At 43.4% G+C, this 19,554-nt stretch overlaps 6 protein-coding genes across 6 annotated transcripts in view; 3 read left to right on the top strand and 3 right to left on the bottom strand.

Moving 5' to 3' along the window:
• Window positions 1-213: 213 nt before the first annotated feature.
• Window positions 214-4,313, bottom strand: LOC131215468 (serine-rich adhesin for platelets-like). Its single transcript, XM_058209858.1, has 3 exons — window positions 4,213-4,313; window positions 1,035-4,134; window positions 214-954 (listed from the first exon to the last, which is right to left on the bottom strand). Exons 1-3 carry the CDS (start codon window positions 4,311-4,313, stop codon window positions 214-216), a joined length of 3,942 nt encoding a protein of 1,313 aa, XP_058065841.1.
• Window positions 4,314-6,483: 2,170 nt separating this feature from the next.
• Window positions 6,484-8,848, top strand: LOC131216670 (gustatory and pheromone receptor 33a-like). Its single transcript, XM_058211223.1, has 8 exons — window positions 6,484-6,624; window positions 6,750-6,936; window positions 7,002-7,242; window positions 7,306-7,425; window positions 7,524-7,803; window positions 7,905-8,030; window positions 8,091-8,270; window positions 8,357-8,848. The coding sequence occupies exons 1-8, from the start codon at window positions 6,586-6,588 to the stop codon at window positions 8,435-8,437; spliced, it is 1,254 nt and encodes a 417-aa protein (XP_058067206.1). The 5' UTR covers window positions 6,484-6,585; the 3' UTR covers window positions 8,438-8,848.
• A 401-nt stretch (window positions 8,849-9,249) lies between these two features.
• Window positions 9,250-10,253, bottom strand: LOC131207877 (large ribosomal subunit protein eL22). The gene is made up of 3 exons (XM_058200513.1): window positions 10,195-10,253; window positions 9,727-9,909; window positions 9,250-9,637 (listed from the first exon to the last, which is right to left on the bottom strand). The coding sequence occupies exons 1-3, from the start codon at window positions 10,204-10,206 to the stop codon at window positions 9,371-9,373; spliced, it is 462 nt and encodes a 153-aa protein (XP_058056496.1). The 5' UTR covers window positions 10,207-10,253; the 3' UTR covers window positions 9,250-9,370.
• A 161-nt stretch (window positions 10,254-10,414) lies between these two features.
• Window positions 10,415-17,095, top strand: LOC131216079 (endoplasmic reticulum-Golgi intermediate compartment protein 2). The gene is made up of 6 exons (XM_058210481.1): window positions 10,415-10,581; window positions 10,658-10,813; window positions 10,876-11,153; window positions 12,025-12,211; window positions 12,317-12,427; window positions 16,761-17,095. The coding sequence occupies exons 1-6, from the start codon at window positions 10,473-10,475 to the stop codon at window positions 17,033-17,035; spliced, it is 1,116 nt and encodes a 371-aa protein (XP_058066464.1). The 5' UTR covers window positions 10,415-10,472; the 3' UTR covers window positions 17,036-17,095.
• On the bottom strand, window positions 14,649-16,168 carry LOC131216078 (solute carrier family 2, facilitated glucose transporter member 7-like). The gene is made up of 3 exons (XM_058210480.1): window positions 16,129-16,168; window positions 15,778-16,068; window positions 14,649-15,706 (listed from the first exon to the last, which is right to left on the bottom strand). Exons 1-3 carry the CDS (start codon window positions 16,166-16,168, stop codon window positions 14,649-14,651), a joined length of 1,389 nt encoding a protein of 462 aa, XP_058066463.1.
• A 1,773-nt stretch (window positions 17,096-18,868) lies between the features above and the next one.
• Window positions 18,869-19,554, top strand: part of LOC131206079 (dipeptidyl peptidase 4) — an 11,037-nt gene continuing 10,351 nt past the window's right edge. Inside the window, exon 1 of the mRNA XM_058198470.1 lies at window positions 18,869-18,933. The gene's annotated coding sequence lies outside the window, so the exon portion shown is untranslated. The remainder of the gene's footprint in view (window positions 18,934-19,554) is intronic.

Raw genomic sequence — 19,554 nt, 5'->3', positions numbered from 1 at the left:
CAGTTCCACTGTTATACCACACAGAGTCTAGAAACTTCAGCTTGTGGTCCATTTTAAAAACAAATACTGAGAAGTGTCGTTTCATTATTTCGATGTTTATAAGATCTTTGCGAACGAGATACCTTACGTCGGCATTGTTGGCATTGTTTGGAGGATATTAAAAACAATTGATAGGAAGAGATTTTGAACTTTATTGCCAACAACATATTGCTGTTATCCCAGGAATCGCCCTACGTACAGGAACAAACCTGTTGGATTGTGTCTCACTAAGTATAAAAAGGGTGTATCAAATACTAACATTCTGTCGTTAGCCCGCCCAACGTCGGCGACTGACCGGTTCTTCCGTGAGGTCCGTTTTGCTGTGGAATTTCCAATTGCAGCTACAGAAGCATGTTTCGGTAAGTTAGTTGAGAAACTGTGGAACGCAATCGAAGATTTAGTCACTAGTTCGTCCCTGCCACATAAGGCAAATGCATCGGTTTGGATAGTTTCTGACAGGTACATGTTCGAAATCGTCGAATCTTGAAGTCCGTTGAAGTTGGCCGTATTCGATTGGAACAAATTCTCCAGTCCTAGCTGCCGAATACTGCGACTCATATTGTACATGCTGGTCTGCGTGAAATGCGGCAACTGCACCTCGGCATAAGCAGTGCGCACGGTTTCATCTGGGAACAACTTTAGGACGTTGGAAATGCTCTGCGAGTGAACATGAGCTTCCAGAGCTTCGAGTCCACCCTGAGAATGGCCGGAAATTTCTGCAGGTTTCAGGAAAAATACTGAAATATTACTGGTTGAACCTGGTAAAGATACAATCGTCGCGTTCAGGGATTTCGAGAAACCAGTCGAGAATCCCGATCGGAATGTTACGCTGGGCAAGGCGGTGGTCGAGATGGCTTCTGCCGAACTTCGCTGAAAATTCATCACACCGTACAACGTTGCACTATTGCATTCGTGCTGTAGAACGAAATGCGAAGGATGGGAATACAGTTAAAATAACATTTTTCGAAAAATGGCCGAAGAAGAAGGGCACTTACCCGATAACGATTTCTGCTTATCGATATCAACGGTGCCCGCAACTGTTTCAGGGTATCAACGTACTCTCTAGGAAAATCTCCACTCATATGCCGCAGTATTTCGTCCTTTTGCTGAAAATCTATCGGCTCCGCAACGGCAGAATAGATTTCCTGAACACGTGCTTTGAAAAATCGTTGCAGTCCGCCTTGTGTCCTATCGCTCAACAGCGTGCGAGAAAAAGAGGACCCTTCGAAGGTTGGAACGGCTTTGCGACGGTAACGAGGCTGCAAGTCATCGGCGATCGATTTAAAGAACAGATGCGGATTAAAGGAAGTCATTTCATCCAGTCCAATGACTCCATTTATGCTTTCCGCCGTTGTGCCGCGTGTTCCGAGGAAAAGCATCGATAAGGTAGTAATAGTCGCGAAAGGGGAATACACCAGACTGCGACTATGTAACAACGATGTATCCGTCAAATCACGGTACATGTTGGTACCCAAGTTTCCACAGATCGAAAGAAACCGCAACAGCTCCGTTTCCTCTTCGTCTACGACGGTCTTCAACTCCACCTGCACCTGTGTCGGCTCGGGGGAAGTGTTGATAATGCTGCCCATCGAGAGCATTTCGCCAAGTTTCATAAACGAAGCTACCGTCTCGTTCAACATTGATTCCACAGGTGTGTCCTCCAAGAGTTCTGGATCCTCCGGTTCCGATTGTACGTTGTTCCGATTAGTCAATGGCCGGTCTAGTTGAACAGGTTTTGTGTGAGGAAATTTCAGAACCGACGCCACTGTTGCTGTACGATCGACGTAATCAGTCATATTTATCTCGGAAGGAAAGTCGCTCAAAACATCCATCTTCGTCATATTCACCGAATATGTTTCAGGGTTGGGTAGACCTGCAAACTTACTGAGAAACTTTTCAATCGTGTCCATTATGTTTGTGTTGTAATTGATATTGCTGGATAAATCTGTTTCAGAAGATTCTGTAGCAGAAGCCGTTTTGGAAACCGGAACTGAAAATGTCGTATGTGCTGTAGAGGACGGTCTTGGCGTGGTCGTTTTTTCTGACGATGTTGTAGTTGATGCGGTTGTTGTGGTTGTTGTAGTTGTTGTTGTTGATGGTGTAGTATTTGGTGTAGTCTCTGTCACCGTAGTGAACCTCGTAGTTTCATCGGTAGTGACGGACATGATCGAATTTTCGTCAGAGAAAAGGGATCCTTGCCCCAAAGACTGAATGATGGCGTTAATCGAGTTTTGCGCATCGGTATCATAGGTCAGCGGTCCAACATCCATCTCGGGAATCATAGTGCTGTGGGCGAATTTCATGTTTGCTTCCTTGCTGTCGGCCCCATCATCTGGAAACTGCAAGGATTCGATGATCTTATGGAGGGCCTGCTGTGCATCGGATGGTACGATATCCATTTGTGATGGTTTGGATTTCAAATTTTCTACTGTCGTGACCTCAACTTCAGGCAGTTCCCAAGTAGAGGATTGGGTACTTTCCGACTCCTCACTACTAGCTTCGGTCGAGTCTTCCAAATGTGCATCATTTTCTCCTTCCAGCACTATAGTAGTTGGTAGTGCTTCGTAAGAAGCGGTCATTCCTAGCGTTGTTTCTTCGGGGTGTACTGCCACTGTCGTTATCGAGCTTTCTACGTTATCATCGCTCACTTCCTCAAACACGGTGGTAACGACTGGCTCTCTCTGAATGTTGGTGATGTATTGAGCAATCGCGTCAGTTAGCAATGTGTCCGATTCCGTTGGTGTTTTGAATGTTTCGGAAGAATCCTCTTCAAAATTAGTACTGGTTGAAATCAAATCCTTGAGCGTTCCGGCAATGTTATCGGACTCAGTTGTTTCTGGCATCGACGGCCCGTCAGCACTGACCGGTTTTTTGAGAGGGTGCAGACTGGTACTTGCCAAAAAACCTGATATCAACGATGCAGTCGTTATGCTACTACTACTGCTTTCGGTAGAATAGTCCGAATCGCTTTCATTTTCTATTTTAGTGGAAAATTGGGATGAAATTTGCGGAGCTTTTGTAATAGTAAACTCCGTTGATTCTTCGGATGAAATTTCCACTGAAGCTTCTATTGGATAAATGGATTCCTCAACAGACTTTTCAGAGGATTCAGTAACCAATTGTTCAATATAGTTTTCCGTCGACCTTTCGTGAGTTGGCTGAGTGGAAGACTCCACCGGAAGGAGCATTGGTTGTTCTGTTAATTTAGCCACCTCTATTTCGGTTGGTCGCATGTTTGTGGTGGCCACTGTTGATTTCACGTGTTGTGTAGCGAACTTTTCCGTTGGTCGTTCAGTTTGTCGTGTCGTTGTTCTAGTTGTCTCCGGTTTTTCGGTCATCGGTCTGGTTGAGGAATGTTCAGTTGTCTGTTCCGTTGTTTTCAGGGCAGGTCGGGATGAAGAAACTACTATCGTTGACTTCGGTGGTGATCCCTCGGTTGCGCGTTGAGTGGTACGCACTGTCGTCGCTCTTTCGGTGGTGCTTGCTGGCGGTTGGGCAGTCGTTGACCTTGTTGTCCGTTCTGTTGAACTGGACGTCGTTGTTGGTTTCGTGGTAATCTCCGTCGTTCGGTCAGTTGTGTTTAGTACCTCATGTTTTACGGTGCTCTTCAGCAATGTAATTAACTCTGATTGCTGTAGTATACTTTGTACAGGCCTCTCGGACAGTTGTTCCGTTTGTGTTGTCGTCGGTAATTCCGTTGTAGGTCTTTCCGACGGTCCCCCGTTCATTTGATCCGATGAACTAGCCGTTGAGCTCGTAATAGGCTCACGCTGTACGCTAATCACATCCGAAATGGAAAGCTCCGTTGTAACAAAGTCAGCACCTTCGTGCCCATTCATGAGATTAAGCTCGTTGTTTAGCACGTTGCGCACATTGGAAACGACACTAGACACAATGCGTTCGTTATTGTTACCGTTGGTGAACAGCTTGAGTTCACTGACGTCACTTCCAGCAACGATGCTCTGGATTTCATTAAAGGTCATGATGCGCTTTACAACTTTCCCTTTGTCGTCCAACGTGAAGAACTCGTACCGATCAGGGTTTAATAAGTTTATCGGACTCGCTATCAATCGGTTACCGTTATGGTGGGAAGCCCTTTGATTAAATTGAACAATGAAGTTTAGGAGAAATGTTCAACGTGCACGCCAATAGAAGCATATCTAATTTACTTACTTATTTTTCAAGCAGTTTTTACAAGCCACTTTACGCTTTGCACCGTGGATTAACGAGGCCAGCAACAGTATGGCAAACAAGGTGTACCGGAATCCTCCCATTTTGAATCAGCAGGGAAAACGATATTGGCAGTGTAAACACTTATCAGGGAGCTAAGAATAAGACGGAAAGAAACACAAGTGAGCGCCGAGATTCACGCGGTATACTATAAATTTTATATTCTGCAACGAATGGCTTTCTTCTCGGCTCAGTAGACATTCACTATTCAAGGGATAAATTTTTCTTGCTTCGAAACACGCAAGCAGTTAGAAGATATCATCGGATTTGGGTTTAGTACAGGTAACGTTACAGTCTTTCCGCCTTCGAACTGACGAACCGCTTAAAATGATTATAAAATTAGCGCTAACGGTAAAATATTGTAATTGCCCATGGTAACTGGATGGTTTAAATAAACACGAAGCGTACTTCAAACCGTTACACGTAAAGCGATCGTAGAATTCTCCAAGGCACAAGAAACCACTGTGTTCAGCGAAACGAGAAAACGGAAATGATTCTGGACCATGCTCGGTGCCAACGAACGATCGCCTCAATCCAATCGATGCAGTTCCGTGACGCAAACGGCGATTTCTTTGGCACACTTTCTGACCGGCTCGTTCTTCACGTCCCGTTATGACCATCTGAATGTTAAATGAAGTTGACAGATCCAAAATATGGAACAAACAGGAACCGAAAATGAGATTTGGGGTTTCTCCCTGGGCATGGTATAGGAAAGGCTTTCGGTACCAATCACGGACAACCCGCTTTAAATCGCTGTTTTGTTAATTGAAAATGTGCAATGAACATTGTTTTATAAAACTTTACAGACGTTTTTCGTACTTCGGATTATTTGCGTGCTGTTTTAACTTTTAAACTTCTTAACGGATCGATTCCTCGGTCACACAATTTTCACTTATAATAACAGGAGCAACTTAATCAGCGCCCCGTCTCGATCTCCTCTCAAAACGCTACTGAACTTGAACTTGAAACGTTGCCCCGCCAATGGAGCTCACCAAATATTCATGCTGGCATTACTCACTCACGCATACCTCATCACAAACCGTCCCGCGGGAATTCTCCCGTAGAGTGCACGGCATAATCTACGCGTGTATGCGAAGCACCGTATGCTCGAGAGCATACATTTCTTCCATTTCTTATCCCCGCTGGACCCATTTGGGTACCAATAAGCCTCCCCAATGAGCACGTTCTTTTCGCCACTCAACCCAGAGCTGGACACTGGACAGGTGCTCGAACGGAATCTTCTCCCGGCCGAGAGACTTTACTTTCTACTCGTGGCCAGCGAGAAAGTCGGTGCTCTAGAAACGATCTTGCGATCATTTCGCCTGCGCCCGATTGTGCGCCGTGATTTTGTAGAGTGTTGGCTGTTGGTGTTTTATCCCATTTTACTCCAAGGGTGACACCAGAACGATAGTGGCACATCCGGGGGAGCTTTCTCCACAAATTATTGGGAATTATTCGGACTGCCATGGGACTTTGGTCATACAAGAACGGCACACGGCACGCACCGTCTACGGCGGCCGGTCGTAAATGCAACAGCAGCTCCCATTCGCGAGATGCTTTTTTCTCTCTTCCGTAGGAAAAACACGTTTCCCACCAACCGGTGGCACGCGAACAGACGCTTAACGGTATTTGTCGAGTCCAACACTCGAGAGTTCTCGGGGTTTTCGCGGAAGATTTCAAGTGTCGTATGCGAAACATGAGCGGGTGCATGCTGGACACGCTTGAACGGTACTTGACCATTATAGGCTCAAGGCTCATTGATTTACCCATTCAGCGTTTGTAGTTTTGTGGGAACGGTCGCCACAAACTTGATTTGTGTTGTTTCTATTCTTCACGAACTGCACTGTTTTCTACTTTTTGGTTAATGTTAGAGGAACAAACGGGGTTGTGTTTATAGCTAACTGCTAACATCGATGATTTCATTGTGTATCATTGTGACCGAAAATCCATTTTCTGCCTTGTAGGCAAGTAAAACATTCTCTATGGATGATTCTACACTTCAAACGAGTATGTTTTCACACAAAATACATGGAATGTTGGAACGGATATAGCCGTATTAAACGATGTTTTAAAGTTTTGCACTCACGTTGATGCACTGTCAGGTTTCGAACAGACGTCTTTCACATAGAAACCAATGAATCGTTACAGCGCAGACGGATGATTTACGGACGCCACGACATGGCAAATAAATATTTATCACTCAATTAGGTAATGGGTTCACGTTGAATTAATATTTCATAAGCACATTTTGATATCGTCAGCAATATAAGCTAGAGTGCACTATGCTGTTCCTTCTAGATTTATTCCGTTTCCAGGATGGACAAATCGAACGGTTTTGCCACTAACGTTGGCCAGGTATGTTCAAAGGAATAAATTTAATTCAAATGTAACTTCAAATGACCATAGTTACCAAATAGTGGAACTTATTCAAAATGGTTCGGCGCACGTAACATTGTTGTTGACTTATTTTTTGTTTCCAGATTTTCGGACAGCAACTTTACGACTCTTATCGCAAAGAGGGGAATGAAAAAGGTCCCAGTCTGTCTCCACTACGTTTACTGTACAGCATTCTTCTACTCGGAGCCTATTTGGTTGGGTTCTTCAAGTCGGTGGAAACGATTTTTCTCCCAGATCGAACAATTAAGAGTCCTAGCATCTTCAAGTTTGGTACATGAGTTATCTCGATAAAACCAACAATATTTGAACTAAACGTATTTCTATTTCGATTGTAGGAAAAATGACTCACGTATATTCCGGTGTTCTGGCCACGGTGGTTTGTGTTATATTTCTTTTCCGTACTGATCGCATGAGGTACTTCTATCAAGCGGCAATCCACGAAAACACGGGGAAAATCAACGATCGTTTTTACCAATTCCGGAAAATGGTTGTACCATCCAAACGGTCGCTGCTGGTTCCAGTGTCAGTGGTTATGTTATTCGTTGTGTCGCTTTGCGAATGTTATGCGCAGTACAAGTATGGCTGATGATGATGATCTGTGATCCTCTTTGCGATGAATGATTATTTTTTTTCCTTCAGCTCTGCCAACTATTTCACGTTCGTGTCACTCGTTTATCCGCTTTGGCTGTTTCATGTAACGATTCTGCAGTTTACTACATTAGTGAAGTCGACACAAAGCATATTGACCAAACTAAACTGGTAAGAACGGGTTGTTTAAACTAAAGGGCAGCACATCACGAAAAGGCGGAGTATTATGGGAGTTGCAATAGAAGTAAAATGTTCTTTGTTATGCAAAGGATGCTTGATGCTTTTATAGAAAGCCTGCAGAAGCAAAACGCCGGTGGCCAGCAACCAGCCGAAAAGGACATCTTCGAAAAGGTTACTTTTGTAAATCAAAGGACGCCGGTTTCTAATCATGAACATATCACTAGCGAACAGCTTACAGAAATGTTTATCATTCATGAGAACGTGGCCAAGCTGGCGGAATACATCAATGCAGCATATTCGCTACAGGTGATAGCGATCGTTTCAGTAGCATTCGTAAATATGCTATTTGCGTTCTTTATCGAAACCAAGGTAAAACATCGTGTGAATGATGTAGAAATCCCATGAAATTGAACAAAACTTGAGATCCTCATGGCAGTTATTCGGTTTAAACTATATCATGCTTATTACAGTTACTCTTCTGGAACATAAACATGACGGATCTGATTGTACAAGCGGCGCGTTATGGCTTTGAATGGATTCCTGGGTGTTTGCTTATCTACTATATGCTAATTGTATGCGCTTCCACACATACCGAAGTAAGTAAAAGGTAATCAGGTCTTATTTGTTAATCAATTTCTCCACGATCCACAACATAGCTTTTCAAATCAGCAACATTGTTGCATAAACTTCTGCAGTACAAATCAAACTTCTTTATCGATGATCAGCCGCTTTTTGAACGAGCGAAAGCCATCGCACTGCAGTTGTTGCACCGTAAAAGAGTTTCGCTTTTCGACGGCAGTGGGCTGTTCAAGCTGGACTTTACGTTCATTTTCTCGGTAGGACCGTTAAATAACTTGTTGCACGGCAATACTGCGTGTGTTGATCTAATTTAGTTTGTTGTGCACTTTTGCAATCATTACAGATATTTAGCGCTGCAACGTCATACTTGATCGTGCTACTACAATTCGATCTATCGAAAGATCTACAGAAGGCTACACTTTAGGCTTTATTGAACAATGCATTATCGTGTGAAATGAGATGATTATTCTTCAGCGTACTTCTGTTATAGGTTGTTATATTGAAGAAGCCTGGATCGAGCTGTAGAGTGCTATTAAATTATAACGAAATATTGTTTTACAACTTACGAGTAGCAGTTACAGTAGAAACAAAAAAGGGAAAAGAATATGTTATTTAAATACCACAATGAGTAGTAGAGTTCAGGGAACTGGTGAACTAGCGAATGAAAAAACGACACGTGCATACTTGTTTTTTTTTTGTTTAAAACAAAAAATGAAATATTGAAGTTCGAATGTGTCTGAATGTGTGTGAAATATGCCCATGAAAAAGTCGGACAGCTAGATACCTTCTCGGGAGAAACTAGAAAAAAGAAATAATCTAATAAACATGATTTATGCGGAAGACAGCTATCTAAAATGTACTGAGTGTACTCTTCCCATTCTGCAGATGTAATAATCGTTAATCGTTAATAGCATAATCGTGGCCGTTGCGCATTCACGTTTTGGAATTAGCAAAATTGTGCAAATGGCAAATACACCAATCTTATAACGAATCAATTACGTCAATATGTAACAGCCAGAGGTGCTAGGTGCTGTGGTGGACTAACCGCAAATATTGAATCATCAGAATCACATGCAATTATGCCCAACGAAGCCTAAGCAATGCTACATACAAATGAAATTAATTAATGTAGTAATTAATGAAAGTAATTTAAGTAATGAAATTGATTTCAAAACAATAAATAATAAAAGGTAGAATGTATCTTTCGGAATCAGTTTTCACTTAATACACGGTACGCAAGGATCGTTTCGTAAAAACCGATGGTTATTGCACGGTTTTACACTTTTTTGTATTGGTTTTCACAACGCCCATGGACAAATTTCCAACATTTTCATCACCATAGTAATTCATTCCTGTCTTACTCGTTTTCTTCCTCATCATCATCGTTGGAGCTGATTCGGAAGTAGCGCAGCTCGTACAGATCCTTGTCGTTCGACACAACGCGGATCCAATCACGAAGACTGTTCTTCTTCAAATACTTCCTGGTCAAGTATTTCAGATAACGTTTGGAGAAGTGAACGTCGGCATTGACATACACCTTCATCTTCTGGCGCTCAAAGGTAACGTTGTTGCCGAGGTTGCCGGTCTTACCATTTACCTTGAAGCGTTCCTTCAGATACTTTTCCTGCGAAGATTGAAGATCACGTTGAACGGCGATTGCGAGAGAAGAGGAGTCGGATGTAAGGAAAAAGGTATTTCCTCCTCAACACTTACGAAGTCTGCCACATCCATAATGTTGTCTTCGGCAATGTTGGTACAGTCAATGCCGAACCGCAGATGCTCACGCTTCTTTTTGGAGGCATCCTTCCCGCGCAGGACTTTCTTGCCACCCTTCACATGGGAGACATTGTTGCCCTTTTGACCAGGCTTGGTTTTGACGGCAGCGACAGCTTTCTCCTGAAACAGAAAGCAAGCAAACGTTAGAATATTGCCATTCCAATCATGTAAAAGGTAACCTATGAGCCTGCATCGCGACAGACACGAAAGCTCTGAGCTGTTGTACACAATGACACGTGCATGTTCGTGACGCCCTAAATCCTCGATTTTTTCTATTATCAACGCAACGCACGATCCAAAGTGTTAAATATAATGAACAAGCCAATTGAAAGAAATACGTTTCGCCCGAACTTTTGATCGTTTACTGAAGAATACATGGAAGTTTTTACATTTATTTTAACTTACCACTGGAGCCATTGCTTTATCCGGCGACAGCTGAAATAAGAAGGATTGACAAATGCTTTTTCGCAGTTGGTAACACTGCGACACGATCTGACATACAAGGTTTCTACAAGTAATGCGTCAGTCAGTTTTTGTTTGTAGCAACCTTTATTTGGAGAGGTGACAGTTGAGTTAAAAGGGTTTGTTTACAAATCAGCGAAGCAATTCTGTGTTCCATTTCCTACTCGCCGGTAAACGTTGGAGTTAGTTCGAGTGATAATTTTTTATCACCCCTAAAAGTTATGCTGCGGTATAGAGGTTTTAAACAAGCACTTGATGCTGTATCCCGGCTCGACGGCTTTCCCAAAGTAAAAGAAGAATTCGTACAATCAACTAGAGTCGGAGGAACGCGTAAGTTTCTTTACCACGTCGCGGTGTAAAAGTAAAATATGTTTGTCTACAACTTTCGATCTTTTCGATCTTACAGTTTCCCTCATAAGCAGACTGGTGATCATCTTTTTAGTGTACCATGAGGTATCTTACTATTTGGACTCTCGATTGATTTTCACCTTCCTGCCGGATACGGATTTGCAGTCGAGACTGAAGGTGCATATTGATCTGACGGTGGCGATGCCATGCAAGTGTATGTAAACTGCTCACTGCTAAGCAAACTCATTCTAATAGAATATGTGTCTCACGGGGCAGCGATAGGAGCAGACATTCTAGATTCGACGAACCAAAATGTTTTTTCGTTCGGAATGCTGCAGGAGGAGGACACATGGTTCGAGCTTTGTCCAAGCCAGCGCGTACACTTTGACTATATGCAGCATCATAATTCGTATCTTCGCAATGAGTACCACTCAATAGCAGAGATCTTATACAAATCGGACCATGCCGTGGTTTATAGTATGCCGGAACGTGCGATAATACCAACCAGGCCGCACGACGCGTGCCGCATTAGCGGTGATCTCACGTTAAACAAGGTACGTTGACCTGAGAAATTCGTGACATACATCCGCTAACAATGGTGAAAATGTCTCCTTGTACCTGGCGTGTGGATTGAAATTGTCCGATTTCTTCGATGTTAAAAACATAATTTACAGGAGAGCTCAAACATACTTTTATTCGAAGTAATCACCGGTTGATAACCATTCGTTGATCTGTTCTGCGGCATGTTTGCGGGAGAAGTGATGCGCTCCAAGTGGGGATCCCTTTGAAGCAAAGGGTGACGGTTCGAGGGGTCCAGGTTTGGAGAAGACGGCATGCGTCATAACGTTTCCCAATTTAAGTTCCATTAGTTCATGGTAAACCATACCGTCCTTGCTACATCTCACGAAGCATCGTCCTTCTACCGAAACGATTTGGCTTTGCAGAAGATGCAGAAGTCCTCACTAGGTGGTACCCATAAGTGTTTGCGCTGGGGGTTCTCGAAATAAATCAATTTTTCATCGCCAGCCAAATTCCGATAGAAACATCGATCTGTGTGTTAAACAGGTAGTGATCACAGTCAATGTTGGCTGTCGCGGACTCATGACAAACGCAGTTCCGAGGAAGTGGTCGCGGTCGTGATACCACTATCTAGCCAGTTAAGAGCCGAATATTACAGCTCAAAGGCTGTATAATACAAAAGAAAAAAAACTATCTAGCCAGTGCACTTCTTGTATTGCTACGAGATACATTTGTAGCGTGGCTCCAAATGCGCCACCGTCCCGTTCTTCTCAGAGTGTGTACTTTCCAAGAGCCTTGTTTCATAGTCGTTATCGGCGGTTCTCCGCCTTTTACGTGGAATGGATTGAAATTACTGATATGTGGTGGTACTCCTATCGTTGTGAAATTATTAATGGTTTATTTTAGGTTGCCGGAAACTTCCACATTACCGTTGGCAAAACGATTCACTTTTCGAGTGGTCATTTTCATCTGAGTAGCATTTTTGCAAACACACCAACCAATTTTTCGCATCGCATTAATCGGTTTAGCTTCGGCGATCACACCGCTGGAATTATACATCCTCTAGAGGGCGACGAGAAAATCTTCGACAATGGTATGTTGGACCAAGAATAAACAACACACTATAATTAAACGCATTACAATATTTATGCAAGACAACACAGAAGTTATACAATAAACCTTTTAATGTCCCCTTTAGGTCAGCTGATGATGCAGTATTTCATCGAAGTTGTGCCGACGGATGTTCAAAAGTTTTACTCCCAATCCAAAACATACCAGTACACGGTGCGAGAGAATTTTCAGCTGATTGGTAAGAAAACAAATTGCTCAACAACACTAAACAATAACCCTTTTGTACGTAATGCTCTCGTAACATAGATAAAACGACTTCTTGTACGCTTATCAGTTGTTAGTCACCGAGTTTGAGTTAAACGTCTGATTATTATCAATCTCCCCTACCGAGCTATGTCGCTGCTTATCTTGCTTATCGCTGTTTTCGAATCAATTCGTGCACAATGTGGCTGAACCGCGGTATTTCAGGTCTGTGCAGTAAACTCCGGCGTCGAATGAATTTTACCATATTTTGCACTTATTTTTTATTTTAAGTTTTGTAATCCTCATTTTTTTAAATTTTGCTACAATAACATTAAATTAATTTTTCTTACGCATGTACGCATGTACTGCTTCTCGAGGGTACTTGTTTCGGGTGTCTGGCGTCGTCAGAACAGCAATGATGCACTTAAGAAGAATGACGCCGGAAGAGATTAGGAGTTCAATGTAGATGGCTTCGAGAGTTCTTGGTACGTTGAAGTATATGATGTATGCCACAATGTGGCCAACATATTCGTTGATTAGTACAGCAGATACCGATAAGGCTCGTTTTTTTGGTGGAAACGCCTCGGAAAGCATAATTTCTGAGACTGGGAGCATGCCAAAAGTGTTGAACACTTCCGCGGTTATGTAAAGAAATGGTGGTATCCACGTTTCAATGAAATCGTAAGTGGCTAAAATAATGCCAAGCGCGAGCATGAAGGTTCCGGTAAAAGTGGACGATATGCCGTACTGGAAGCGTCGCGGAAGTACGTCAATGATAAAGATAGCGAGGATAGACCCTGCAAACTTGCTTAGCATCAGTATAGACGGTGCCCAGTTATAACTGAAAAGTGTCAAAGTGAACATGAGAGACATGAGCGACATCTTGGCCGAATTCATCGAATAGTTGAAGAACAGTAAGCTTGCCAATTTAATAATTGTTGTCAGTTGTAAAGGAGGGAAATTACCCTGTGTAAGAACGAAGGGCGAAAGGCTTTCGCTCTCCGATGCGAGTGTTTTTATGTCTTCAAACTCTTCAACTATGATTGTATGCCGGGCGGGTGGTTCTTCGCTGAAACCGCGCAGCTTGATTAGGTTGTTTCTAGCTTCTGATTCGTTGCCCGACGTAGTAAGGATGTGGATAGGAGATTCGATCACAAGGAACCATGTAGGAAAAAGAGCGAAGATGCTCAACGCGAGGATGACAATACCGACGGCTCGGTTTGCGTGCATGTTCGGTTCGGTGGTAAAAATAGGATTGGTGGTCACCATAGAAATAATCGTAAACAGAGTGATACCACCAATTATGCTAGAAACCAGCATGGCCACAAGTTTTCCGCGTAAATTTCGCGACGCAATCTCACCAACGTAGATGATCGACACAACATGGCAAATACCGTGACCAAATCCTGTTTGGAATAAATACAAAAACGAGTGTCAATGTTTTAAACGATTTCAAAATTAAATTGGTCACACACCTGCGATAATACGGGTGGCTACGGTTGCGGCATAGTCAGTCGGCATGGCCGTGAAGAAAGCGCCGTTAATTATGAAAAAGAAGGCTGAAAGCACTAGCCAGATTCTCGTGGAGAGAAATTGTTTTGTAGCCCCCACGATGAGTATTATGAAGCCACAGCCAGTGAAGAACGAAAGAATCGCAAATCGGTACTCGTCCACCGAAATTCCTACCGCCCAGCTGTTGCCGCTCATATAGAAGTGCATAATACTCCAACCTATATGCATTCCTCCGCAGAATAGCAGCAGCACGCCTACAAATGCGTAATAGCGAAAGTAACGAAGATCACAGGGATGCATGAATGAACACTCACTACTCAGAATGCAGTACAGTTGTGTACCAAGCCCTGACATGTTGTAACCGACACCGATGATGACGGGGTGCGAACAAAAGGGATGTAACGTAACTAATGCGATATGCAATTGAACTTCTGAACGGCACTGATGCGACTAAGCGTGGGCACAAGAATTGTTTACTTCAACGATATTTGGTACATTTAACTCGTAATCTGGCCGATTGCTTATATCTTGTAATCTTAATCATTATCATTACTGGCTATAAAAGAAAAAGTATTATCTGTTATCGCAGAATTTGCTCGAAGGGGTGGCTGACTGCAGGCCTTGGTGTACACTATTTATCAGTTTTTTTAAAATTTTATTACAAAAACACAACCTTTGCGTTTGTGAGCATTGTGAAAAATCGTTTATTTTTTCTTATGCATATACGCATGAACTGCTTCTCGAGGGTACTTGTTTCGGGTGTCTGGCGTCGTCAGAACAGCAATGATGCACTTAAGAAGAATGACGCCCGAAAATACCAGGGTTTTAATGTAAGTGTTTTCAATTGTGCTCGGTACGTTGAAATATATGATGTACACCACCATGTGGCCAACATATTCGCAAATTAGTACCGAGGACACAGACAGGGCTCGTTTTTTTGGTGGAAACGCCTCGGAAAGCATAATTTCTGAGACTGGGAGCATGCCAAAAGTGTTGAACACTTCCGCGGTTATGTAAAGAAAGGGTGGTATCCATGTTTCAACGGAATCGTAAGTGGCTAAAATAATGCCAAGCGCGAGCATGAAGGTTCCGGTAAAAGTGGACGATATGCCGTACTGGAAGCGTCGCGGAAGTACGTCAATGATAAAGATAGCGAGGATAGACCCTGCAAACTTGCTTAGCATCAGTATAGACGGTGCCCAGTTATAACTGAAAAGTGTCAAAGTGAACATGAGAGACATGAGCGACATTTTGGCCGTATTCATAGAATAGTTGAAAAATAGTAAGTTTGCCAACTTAATGAGCAAGGTTAACTGGAAAGGGGGAAAGTTTCCCTGCGATAGGAAAAACGGTGAAAGGCTTTCACTCTCCGATGCGAGTGTCTTCATGTCTTCGAACTCATCCATCAGCGAGGGTGATTCCATGCTGAGGCCTCGTAGCTTTATCAGGTTACTTCTAGCTTCCGATTCGTTGCCCGACGTTGTAAGGATGTGGATAGGAGATTCGATAACTACGAACCACGCAGGAACAAGAGCGAAGGTGCTCAACGAGAGGATTACAATACCGATCGCTCGGTTCGCGTGCATATTCGGCTCGGCGAAGAAAATTGGGTTTGTAGTCACCATGGAAAGAATCGTAAACAGCGCGATACCACCAATTATGCTGGAAACTAGCACGGCCACAAGTTTTCCGCGTAAATTTCGCGACGCAATCTCACCAACGTAGATGATCGACACAACATGGCAAATACCGTGACCAAATCCTGTTTGGAATAAATACAAAAACGAGTGTCATAATGTTTGAAACGATTTCACAATTAAATTGGTCACACACCTGCGATAATACGGGTGGCTACGGTGGCGGCATAGTAAGTCGGCATGGCCGTGAAGAAAGTGCCGTTAATTATGAAAAAGAAGGCTGAAAGCACTAGCCAGATCCTCGTCGGGAGAAATTGTTTTGTAGCCGCCACGATGAGTATTATGAAGCCACAGCCAGTGAAGAACGAAAGAATCGCAAATCGGTACTCGTCCACCGAAATTCCTACCGCCCAGCTGTTGCCGCTCATATAGAAGTGCATAATACTCCAACCTATATGCATTCCTCCGCAGAATAGCAGCAGCACGCCTACAAATGCGTAATACCGAAAGTAACGAAGATCACAGGGATGCATGAATGAACACTCACTACTCAGAATGCAGGACAGTTGTGTACCAAGCCCCGACATGTTGTAACCGAGACCAACAATGGCGGTGATGCGAATGGACGTGACGGCTGCAATTTATAATTGAACTAATGGACGGCACCGACAAGACTGAGTGAAAAGGTAGAATTTCCCGTTTGCCATTGCGATATGCGGTACGTTTCATTCGGAATCGAACAGAGTCTAATTCTTCATATCTATCTTTTAATCTGAACCGAGGCTTGCAACAAAAGAAGTAGAATCTGTTATCGGAGAATCAGGTTGGTTGGGTTTAGCCGGTTGCAGCTAAAGTTTATATCACTACGAACCACACAAAACAACTACTAAATCCTTTTCGGTTGAACTCTACCGATAAAGCGAATCGTCGATTTCAGCTGATAATGTAAATCACAATCGCATAGCTTGTAGAGATATACTGTTCATGCGAGCGGTACTTTCAGACCAAGGTGAAAAGGGCCGTGAATCGATCGGGCCGTTTTAGCAATTTCTTTCCACATTATTCTTCATCACGCAAAATGACGCATGTAGCGGGCGAGGTGCTAAACCCCCACATCGTGCACAGTGCTGTTATAACATTTTTTCACTCTTCTTTATCGTCTCTTTTGTTTTGCTTCAGATATTGATAAGGGAATGCAACGCGTCGCGGGCATTTACTTCAAGTACGATATGTCCGCGCTGCGGGTGATCGTACGCCAGGATAGGGACAGTATTGCACAGTTTATCGTGAGGCTATCGTCGATTATCGCAGGTATCGTGGTAATTTCACGACTGCTCAGCAAAGGCATGCACCTGGTTGTAGAGCTCTGCTGCAGAAGCAGCGGCACCATGAAGGAAGATGCGATCCTGGTACCGAATGAGAAATTCCTCAAAGGGTCAATCGTCGTAAGTTAAGAAGGTTTAGGGAACCTCCTTAAAAGGAGATAAATAATTTTGCGCAGTCTCGTTAAAATGTTGCGGTTGATATTATGGTTAATAAATCAAGATCTGAAATAAATTGTATGAGTGTGATAAAGTGGGTACTTGTACAACAGATTTTTCTGTCGTTCCAGATTATCCGGTCGTATCGAAAGAAGAATCTAATTTCTATAGTTATATCGAAAAATCTATCGTTTCATATAAAATAAAAGTATCCCCGACGTTGTATTTTCAATTACTTCTCTTCACGTAGAAGGGGTTCACAGTACTGCATAAGGCGTTTAACGTTTTATTATTTTGAGACTTACGAAATTTTTATGACTCTGATTCTTCTTCCTCATATCGTATAAAATCGTCACATTTCTATCAATATTGAACAATATAAAGAGTTTAAAAATATTTTACGATCATATTGTTATTGGTCCAGATATCTATAAAGTTGTACTGTTTTGCCTAGGTTATAAAATATACTACTTGTAAATATATAAAATGAAAGAGAGAGTGACCGTTAACAAAATTTGTTTTATTTACTTACATGTCACTCTCAGTTTCGTTAAAATATCTTTATAAAAGTGAGTGAAAAATTATTCGCATTACACTGATCGTTGATAAGCATTCGTTCTCCGAAAACGTTACTCAATGCACATCAATTGCACCACGAACACGTGGCCACAAATCGTATCGTTCGTAGTGCTTCGAGGTCCAATAGCGTGTTCTCGCCGGTTTGACACGAAAGGATACATTGGTTCCCGCGGAGTTTGCTGTACTCTGTGACTTTACACATTTCATTTGGATTTGTGACCGAGGCCACAAGATACATAGCACCACAATGTACTGGAACTGCGGGTCAATTTTGCCACGGATTACTTTCACCCTCCCATCCATCGTCCAACGCAGGTGTTGGTGCTACCGACTTCCATTAGGTCGTCCACAATGGTGTGACCTTTGACTGCCATAGGCTCGGGATAACCGAGGTCCGCAGTGCTTTCGAAGCGGAAATTGTGAGGGTGGTTGAACCGCTTCACGGCAAAACTTTTCGTAGGCGTCCGGGTTGAAGAAATCAATGCAGGTGGCGTGTGTGGGGGACAAACGAATAATGACTGCAGAGTAGTATATTTCTCGTCGCCACCCGCCAACCCTCCACGTGAGTGGTTCTAATTTTACACATTTCTCAAAAAAAACAATCCTCTGATTCCCTGCTGCTGTCCGGTTAAAGCGAAGATTCATGTGTTGACGCATTTTCGGTAGAAATATTGCGATCTGTATGGCTATTGGAGGACATAAAATATATTATAAAAAATCGTCTGGTGCATTAAAAAAATTAAAATACAATATCAAATAGATCATAGGACAGATCCGTAAAAAGTCAACGGCTTGCTGATGAGTCACGGTCGTATTTTTAGACCGGAAACGGCAGGAAGCAGCCCTTGTAACGGCAAGCGTCACCCTCTCTCCATTCGGCGTCAGTGGCGGCGTGTTGTGTTTGGAGAGCGCGACCGATGGGAAACGAACGCGCGTTTCAGCAGAAAAACGGGTCGCAGCCCGGTGTTGTCGTCACAAGGAGTGTGAGGGCGAAGGGGGTGCGAATAATCCTCATCGTCGTTGGGCGACATTTTCTCACCACCACTTGCGGCAGCCAAATTGGCAACAGCACTCGTGGAGCAAAGCAGAGGGACACCATCAGCGACAGCAAAAGCAACAGTAGTAGTAGTAGTACTACTACTACAAGTATAGACAGAGAGACACTGGCTGGCTACTAGAAGCTGTTCTCGGTCATCGCAGTGTGCTGAAGAGCGTCCGATGGAAAACCGTCGTCCGAAGAACGCGTTTTTCGTTGGTGACGAGATGGTCTAACACTCTGGCTGTGGTGAAAGGTAATGAAAGGTAATTTTGTGTCCCAAAACATCAGGCCAAACAGTCGATGCCATTCTTGTGGGACTCGTGTTCTTCAGTGTAGTGGCTACACCGATGACCGATGTGCAGTTCCGCAGGCACGGGAAGTTCCGCGACGATGGCCAGTTTCCGGAATTTGTGTTGAGTGTCATCACTGGAAAGTTGTTCGATGTAGACATGCTTTGAAGAAGGGAAGCACCTCGAAAGAAACGGATTGGTCATGAGGCAGATATTGGAATTTCAGGGCAACATGAGAGGTTTTTGCCAGGACGACGGGAAACGTGGTGAATAATTATCAGAGAAGGCTACAAAACAGGAGAGAAAATCATCGAAACACAATCTGACGGCGACGGCGGAGACGAAGTCCACTACCAGAAAGGATACCTAATCTCAGCGCACAGAAAGGTAGTGCAGGGCGAAAGTAGTGAGATTGTGACCACGATAAGAGTGAATTTGGGAGAGTAGAAGTGAGTAATCATTGTTCAGTATCGGAAATTGGCGAGAGCGCTTGCACTCGCGGCGTTTTCCTAGGATCCCGGTCCTCGATCGGGCCTCTCGGGGTGTTGAAGTTACGTCTCGGGTTCCCCCGAGCAGGGCGCATG

This window comes from Anopheles bellator, chromosome 1, assembly GCF_943735745.2.
Source record: "Anopheles bellator chromosome 1, idAnoBellAS_SP24_06.2, whole genome shotgun sequence".
In the NCBI taxonomy this organism is placed as follows: domain Eukaryota; kingdom Metazoa; phylum Arthropoda; class Insecta; order Diptera; family Culicidae; genus Anopheles; species Anopheles bellator.
Note: the sequence above shows the minus strand (reverse complement) of the source record. Positions and strands in the feature narration are given on the sequence as shown.

Coding starts and splice junctions, on each gene's coding strand:
- LOC131216670 (XM_058211223.1), top strand. CDS start 6,586: ATGGACAAATCGAACGGTTTTGCCACTAACGTTGGCCAG. Junction 6,937..7,001: donor TCCTAGCATCTTCAAGTTTG/GTACATGAGTTA, acceptor TTTCGATTGTAG/GAAAAATGACTCACGTATAT. Junction 7,426..7,523: donor ATATTGACCAAACTAAACTG/GTAAGAACGGGT, acceptor TGTTATGCAAAG/GATGCTTGATGCTTTTATAG.
- LOC131215468 (XM_058209858.1), bottom strand. CDS start 4,313: ATGGGAGGATTCCGGTACACCTTGTTTGCCATACTGTTGCTGGCCTCG. Junction 4,135..4,212: donor AAAAACTGCTTGAAAAATAA/GTAAGTAAATTA, acceptor ATTTAATCAAAG/GGCTTCCCACCATAACGGTA. Junction 955..1,034: donor TAAGCAGAAATCGTTATCGG/GTAAGTGCCCTT, acceptor TTCGTTCTACAG/CACGAATGCAATAGTGCAAC.
- LOC131216078 (XM_058210480.1), bottom strand. CDS start 16,168: ATGTCGGGGCTTGGTACACAACTGTCCTGCATTCTGAGTA. Junction 16,069..16,128: donor ACTGTCCTGCATTCTGAGTA/GTGAGTGTTCAT, acceptor ACGCATTTGTAG/GCGTGCTGCTGCTATTCTGC. Junction 15,707..15,777: donor AGCCACCCGTATTATCGCAG/GTGTGTGACCAA, acceptor TATTCCAAACAG/GATTTGGTCACGGTATTTGC.
- LOC131216079 (XM_058210481.1), top strand. CDS start 10,473: ATGCTGCGGTATAGAGGTTTTAAACAAGCACTTGATGCTGTATCCCGG. Junction 11,154..12,024: donor GTGATCTCACGTTAAACAAG/GTACGTTGACCT, acceptor GGTTTATTTTAG/GTTGCCGGAAACTTCCACAT. Junction 12,428..16,760: donor AGAGAATTTTCAGCTGATTG/GTAAGAAAACAA, acceptor GTTTTGCTTCAG/ATATTGATAAGGGAATGCAA.
- LOC131207877 (XM_058200513.1), bottom strand. Junction 9,638..9,726: donor TTATGGATGTGGCAGACTTC/GTAAGTGTTGAG, acceptor CAATCTTCGCAG/GAAAAGTATCTGAAGGAACG.